This window comes from Pundamilia nyererei, unplaced genomic scaffold (assembly GCF_000239375.1).
Source record: "Pundamilia nyererei isolate P.nyererei 1_Seehausen unplaced genomic scaffold, PunNye1.0 scaffold00100, whole genome shotgun sequence".
NCBI lineage: Eukaryota > Metazoa > Chordata > Actinopteri > Cichliformes > Cichlidae > Pundamilia > Pundamilia nyererei.
Window position 1 is genome coordinate 1,134,941 of NW_005187501.1, and position 7,379 is coordinate 1,142,319.

The following is a 7,379-nucleotide window of genomic DNA, read 5'->3' on the forward strand; positions in this document are numbered from 1 at the left end:
GTGTGTGTGTGTGTGTGTGTGTGTGTGTGTGTGTGTGTGTGTGTGTGTGTGCGTGTGTGGTGCCACTTGAGTGTGTAACCAGTTTGTGTGGTAATGCCAGTGATGACTAGTCAGCAGTGACTCAGTGAGAGAACATTTTGCTGGGATCGCTCGTGCTGTCTCGAGAAAATTTGTTTGGTTTTATGTGACAGTTTCTTTGTGGGTATCAGTGGGTCTACGGCTGTATTTCACCGCAGCAAAATAACACAACAGTGCAGCAGCAACTGTTCAGATATTTACTTACCGAATTGCTCCAACTACAATATATAAATCTCTGCAAGCTGTTAGAAGGTCTTTCAAAATTAACAAATACATCCAAACTCACCAAATGTCATAAACAAAGAACACAATTACAGCAAGCAATAAAAAGGTGATCTTCACCTATTTGTTCGCTACAAATCTTTGCTTCTTGTTATATATCTGTGCACGACCGAGCAACCAATAATTATTCTTCTCTTTAAAATCTGATATGCTCAGCTAAAATTAGTAAAATAAGCTCTTAAATCACAGAATTTTTCCTGTTACACTGTAATAAATCATTTCCTAATCATATCAATAATAGATCAATAAGCGGCCGCATTGGTGCTTAATTTGTCTGTTAACAAGAGATTTTTTTTTTCTTTGTTCTGTCAGTTTTTTCTGCCTTCAATGAGGGTGTTAAACTGTGTCTGTCTGTGTGTGTGTGTGTGTGTGTGTGTGTGTGTGTGTGTGTGTGTGTGTGTGTGTGTGTGTGTGTGTGTGTCCCAGTGTGAGCATGCATTTGCTTGAGTCCACGTCCGCGTGGGCACATTTGTGTGCGCACGCATGTGTGTATTCAACTCGTGTGTTTGTTTCTTTAGCTTTTACAGTCTAGTAATTGGATCTTTTGTCCCGAGTTCTGCCTGTTTTTGTGAGCGGAAGAAAAGCAAAGGAAGGGTACAACTCTGAGCCTAGTCATGTCTTTTCAGTTGAGCCCCACTCACCTACAAAATAAAAGACAGGGCCAAGACTTAATGGACCAAAACACACATTCGCAGTTGCACGCGCTCGCACATGCACGCCACATCACATCGTTCCTTTTGTGTCAGTGTTAAGTGTGTGGGATTGAGATGTTTCTGTTGGCTTAAAGAGGAGAATCGGATGCTGTCACAGCACAGATAGACAGCCTCACAAGCCTCAGAAAAGAGAAGAAGAGGCTTTCTGATACACACTCAGACTTTACAGATACACTCAGCCTTGACTATATGAATAGGGGATTTGGAGAATTCAGAGAATGTTAATCATTTGCTCTGTGCATGGAAAAAAAAACACATTGAATGAGCACTATATCTGTATTTTAGTTGTCACCAAAGAAACCTCAGGGAGGGTTTTGGTTAGCCAAACCCTATTTTCTATTCCCTACACAATAGGGGTTGGGGAAATGGGCCTGTCGAGATGGCCAACATCCTCCCCTCCCTCCCCAGGTCTGTCCCTGTGTCTAAATGAGGACAGAAAATAAACAAACACTGTACCTCAGATTACTGGGCGGAGGATAAGTCTGCCTGGTTTGACAGATCACTGCTCCCTGCCTCCCTCCTTCCATTCAGCCCTTTCCCCTCCCCTCCTCTTGTTCTCCTCCCGCTTCTCCTTCAACCCATCTTAACATCCTTCCTGTCCTTTTCCCCTCCTGTACTCCCCCTCACGCCATCCGTCCCTCCTTTCCTCCATCTATTTCTCCTTCACCCCTCCTTAACACTCATCCCTCACACTCTCCTTCACTCCCTCCCCTTTTGGCCAGCTCTTGCAGTTCCTCCATATTTGTCTCACTCTTGTCTCTTCCCCCCCTCTTTTACTTCAGCTGTGGAGCATCAAAGCATGTTGGTCTAAAATAGTGGGAAAGTATTGATCTAGGCGCGGAGGAGGCAGAGCAAGGTCACCTGTCCCAATTCCAGAGAGGCTTGAATATAAGCAAAAGGCCTTGACATAGAGCTACCACCTCCCACACCCTTTCATCTTGTTCCTCTTTCTCTCATTCTTTTTTTCCCCCCGACATAACTGACGATTTAATAAACCGGGTTTCTGCTAAACATCCACGCATCCAAAAATAAGATCATACTGGAAATATCTCTCTCTGTATGTAGCAAGTCAAACTGATTCGACCCCCATCTTGTTGACAGGACATGGAATTAAAATGCACAGCTTCTCTTTTTGCTATCCTTTGCATGGGTCACGGACCACATGCCAAAATACAGTGGAATCAGTGTGTATGTCAATCAACCTCCAAAATCCAATTAAGATCAATGGGATTTGGCCCCACTACCCCTCTGTGCGTCAGAGAGTCAATTCCAGACAATGGATTTTGCAAAACCATCCCTGCACACCTGCCCACACTGCCACCATGTACAGGATGTTAGGAACATCCAATTAACTATAGAGATTATACTGACATTATTGAACTTTTCCCTCCATTGCCAGCTCTCATCAATTCACATCTACTTTTAAAAATTGACTCACCTCTGTGCACTAGCTACCATTCATTCCACAGCTACTGCCAAGAGATTTTCAAAATGTATTTATGATTGTGACACAAATTTTGTTCCAAATTTAACAAATGGATCTTATATAGCTTGTCTTCTGGCTCTCTCTCTCTTTTTTTTGGTACTGCAACTGTAAAGGAAGAACAGTGATGGAAATGAATCTAATCCAGACTTGGATTTTCAAATTGAGTCTACTTTATATATCAACTTTTTTGGATTCAACAGTTCTTACCTGCAAGTGGAGGAATCTAATACGCGGATGTGCACAAAGCTGCCATGAACCCGAACCTGCATGGTCTTTTGTTCATATATTTTTTCAAATAATAAAAAGTAAACAACACTGTCCAAAGGTTATGACTAGCCATGTGTCATTAAGCATTTTTCCGTGAGGTTACAGAGAGGTAAAATCCAATCCAATCTTGCTATTTTCGCCTAACAAACTTACAGAGCTTTTTAGTTAATTAGTAACCTTGGTCAGTCACCTTCCAGTAATTGCTTCCCTAAAGCCTAAACAGATGTAATAAGTACAGACTCCATTGGGATGGCAGGTGAAAGAAAGGGATGACGATTGTATGTTAGTTCCTATTGAGCCATGTTTAAGTAATGCAATTATTTTACTTTTTTCTTGTCTTTCTTTTTTCTTGCCGCTGTGCAGGCAGTCAGCTGACTGCTATTTGCATACTTTAAAGCTTGCCAGACACAACTGAAATATTAAACTCAGTGATACGACACTGTAATATATTCAGTTACATGTTGCATTTCTGCAAGAGGCTTGAACCAAAACTGATTAACTATTCCGTGAAAGCCCTTTCCTGAGAACCGTCTACTGCCAGAACACCATTTGTTAATGAGCTACTCCCTTTCACCTGTATCTCATCCGTTTACTCTCGGTCTCTACTTCCTCTTCGCTGTTAATGCTGTTTCCCCTGTCACTGATGGGGTGGGGAAGAAGAGATGGGGAGTTAAGCATTTGTGTGTGTTCTCAGTGAGTGGGAGTGGGGAGTGTCGGGTGCGGTAGTTTAACATTCCAGGAATCCATCCACGGCCGAGCCTCATGGTTGTGTGATTCTGTCCGTTGTGCAGAGGAGGGCAATGAATGGCTAACCCACTGCATAACTCTGGAGACATTCCCCAAAATGCTGCCCACATTTGCACACGCTTGCATGCGTACACGCACTGTCTAGAGAATCTTGCGATACATTATGCTTTGATTAATACACACTATTAATCAAAGCGAAGAAAGAGAGAAAAAAAGAAATGCGCTCTCAGTACCAGCTAATGGTGATATTAATGTAGCAGAAAAAAGGCTCTGTGTGAATAGTTGTGGAAAGCTAAAGGTTCTGTGAAAAAAAATTGAAATTTTATCCAGCGTGTCTTAACTTGTTGCTGGTAAACATCTTACATGGTCGATGTAGTCGTCCTTTACCCTGCGTGCACACAAAAAAAAATCTTCACTTGAGCTGCAAGATGGCTCCTCTCCAAAACAATCTCCTTCCACGCTACAGAGGATCCTCAAGCCCTCTCCTTATATGCATTTTACTCACACAACATGGCACATACACACTCACAAAACACACACCCGCTGCCATCCTCTGCGCACGCATGTGGGTGGAAGGAGAAGGAGAGCAGAGGAGCGAAAGAAAAAAAAAGAGAGAGAAAGAGAGAAGAGAAGCCCTAACCCTTTCCCCTTGGCTGGTGGAAAGTGAAACTTCAGAGTTTTTCTTCCTCCCCCTCTCCATAGTGTTTGATAGTGTAGCACTGGCAGCCTCTGTGTGCCCCCCTGCCCACTCTCTCCCGTTGTGTTCTGGTGGCCAGCTGCTTGCAGAGTTGCAGTTGTACGTGAGTGGGTGGGTGAGACTCGTTTCCTGTGCTCCTCAGGGCTCTACTCCAACAACTACTGCAGCACGCTTCGGCCAGGGGCCACGGGGGCCACTATTCATAACAAACAGGGGGCTGGCTCCTCTCCTCCTCCTCTTCCTCTTCTTCCTCCTCATCTTCCACCATCATCATCACCACTACCGCCATCATCATCATCATCAACAACATCAACATCAGCATACTGCCCACCCACTCCACCCACACCACTGCACCCCTCTGAGCTTCGGCCCCTGGAGGCCCCCGGTCTGAGGGCTGGGGCACCCCTGCTGCACTCAGAGAGATTGGACATGGAAGTTGAAGAGGCCCCTGAGGGCCCAGAGCCCTCCACCTTGCCTGAGGTAAGTGTACCAGAGCCTGGCTCAGCTCCAGGGCACAGGCTGCTCTCTGGGCACTGCTACTCCACTCAGATAAAAGTTCTAACAGTGGAGATAAGTATCCAGGGGGCAGCATCACCCTGTTTCTATACACGCACACACCGAAGGGGTTTGAGAGGTGATGGAGGGTAGGAAGTGGCAAGTGATGTGGTGGGAGCAAGCTAGGAGTTTTTGCAAGAAGGAATTGGGGGTTAATGGGGATATTACCCTTATTTCAGAGAGAGTTCTTTTTAAAATGTTAGCACATCATTGCTCAATTCCTTTCTGTATCTCATTCTCTTTGTGGAATTTGGCATATTTCCTGCTTCGCTGAAGAAGAAATGCTATTTTTTTCCTTTGTTTGCTCTTTCTTTTCTGTATGCTTTGTTTGCTTTTCTCTTCCTTTCAGATTGCCAGTTCTTCGCTCATGTCTCCCTTCTCAAATAATCTTTTAATATAGTTAGACTTGAATTCACCTTCAAGCCAGAAATGTCTTTGCTCAACATTAGTGGTAATGTAGTCCGTAGTAGTTACATTAGTGATGACACGTCTAGTCACAATGGCAGCGTGTGCTTAGAGATGGCAGATAACAGGCAAGGTAGTGTGATGAGAGTGAGTAGAATCAATACAAGTAGACAATGAGAGGTTTGCTCTCGCAGCCCAGGAGATTGTTTGTTCTTCTCAGTGTGTGAGTGAGAGAGTGGGTGTGTGTGTTTGTGTGTGTGTAAGAGAGAGCATGGCAATATGAGCATGTGTAGCAGTGAGTTTTGTGCCAGTCTATGTGTGTGCGCTGTGTGTGCGGGTGAGCATTTAGGAGCAGCATTTGATTTCAGTGGACCTGCCTCCCAACAAGCCTCCCTATCTCTACGGACAAGCCATCTGTTTGCCCAGTGCATGGTGTTCTGTTCTTAGAGAGGAGGAAGGAGGAGGAGGAGGAGGAGGAGGAGTGTAGGGGCTGAGCAAATGGGCGGGGGTGAAGGAATGGCAGGAGCATGGAGTAGAAGAAGAAGAGTGGAGTTTAGTTTAGTTGCCGAAGGAAAGAAAGTGTGGGGACGGGTGTTTAGGTGCACCTTGCTTACACCCAAGAGAGTTTTGAGTTTATGAGTATCTCTCCTGTAATTCATTTATTAACACTGTAGCTCAGCATAACTGTTCATTCTGTGCCCATGAGACAGCTGTAGCATCCAGAAATGATTTACTATTTTTTTCTCTGTTTGCTTTCCAGTTTCAAAGTCGTTGAATAATCATGACCTTGTTTTGCTTTACTTTTTAATTTTCTGCTTCCATGTCTTTGTTTCTCCATTTCTTACAATTATTTTTTAAATAAGCTTGCCTTCACAGCTTGTACCATCTTCCTTCCTCTTGCATGTCCAGACAACATTCCATACAGGCTGTATAAATATGCCTGTGTGACATAACGGTATGTTTTGCGCTTACAGGAGGGCACGAAAGACAAAGAAGACACGAAAGAATACAACACAGGTATGGAGTATGCTATAAAAGTTGTCACAATTTAATAGTCGTGATAACTTAAGCTTGTGCTTATTGTACCTCATTATTTCTCTGACTTTCACTCTCACCACCCTTCTCACTATTTCAGCCTTGGAAGGTGACCAGTCTCCTGTCGAGAGGGATCAGATGGGCGAGGGGAGTTGTGCGGGTGGCTTGACTGTGCCTGCGTCAGTGCCCGCGGTTGGCAGAGGGACTAAAGGGCTGCTTGGGCTGGGTGAAGAGGCTGGATTAGGGGAAAGGGTTGTGCCAGAGCACGGTGCCTGGCCCTCACAGGGGTTCGCCTGCTCCCTGTGCAAACGGCTGTTCCGCAGCCTGGAGCATCTCAGGGAGCACGAGTACCGCCACACCCTATCTCTGATGGCCTTGTCCCTTGACTGGCCGAGCATCCAAGGTCCGCACCACCAACCAACCCAGCCCCATCAACATCCGCAAAATCATCCTTTTCCCTTTCAGTCTTTATACCGGCCTGCGGTAGCTGAGCCTGCACCGGCGCGGTACCTGTGCTCGCAGTGCCCCGCCAGCTTCACTCTCAAATCTAATGCGGACCGACACGAGAAGACCATCCACTTCAAGAAGAAGTTGATGCAGTGTGTGTACTGTCTGAAACACTTTAGAGACCGCACAGACCTACACAGGCACCTGTCATCCGTTCACTCCAAAGAGAGAGGGCACACCTGCCCTGCCTGTGCCAAGGCTTTTAGCACCCAGAAAAACCTGGCCACACATGTAAAGGTGTGCTGCCAGGTGGGGTCAGTGCCAGGAGCTATACTGGGAGGCAACATTGGAATGGAAATGTCTCAGGGTGGGACTATAGACCCACTGTGGCGAGTAACGCAACAGATGAAGGTTGACAATCACAATCACAGTATCAATGTGGAAAACTGAGAGTGGAATTACAGGCAGCACGCTACACAATTTCCTACCCATCAGTTAGTCGTGTATCCTCAAATGTGTTTTACGTTCATGCCAAAAAATACTCTGTGGTGTCACTGCAGTAACAAAGTAAGAGTTCCTTTTAAAATCATATGTCTGTTGATTATGGATATAAATATCTAGGGACTTTTTCTATTGCTTGCAAAGTTTTATGTCACTATTTTTTTTT

General features: G+C 45.1%; 1 protein-coding gene across 3 annotated transcripts in view; it reads left to right on the forward strand.

The window, feature by feature from the left end:
- Positions 1-7,379, forward strand: part of zbtb46 (zinc finger and BTB domain containing 46) — a 60,589-nt gene that overhangs the window by 48,036 nt on the left and 5,174 nt on the right. For 2 of the 3 annotated variants that reach the window (XM_005740446.1, XM_005740447.1), the window contains exons 5-7: positions 4,413-4,750; positions 6,205-6,247; positions 6,366-7,371. The exons of the other annotated variant lie outside the window; for it this stretch is intronic. In XM_005740446.1, the coding sequence (XP_005740503.1) occupies positions 4,413-4,750; positions 6,205-6,247; positions 6,366-7,162 (1,178 nt within the window). In that variant the 3' untranslated portion in view covers positions 7,163-7,371. Of the gene's footprint in view, positions 1-4,412; positions 4,751-6,204; positions 6,248-6,365; positions 7,372-7,379 lie in introns of those variants that run through there. 3 annotated transcript variants of the gene reach the window in all.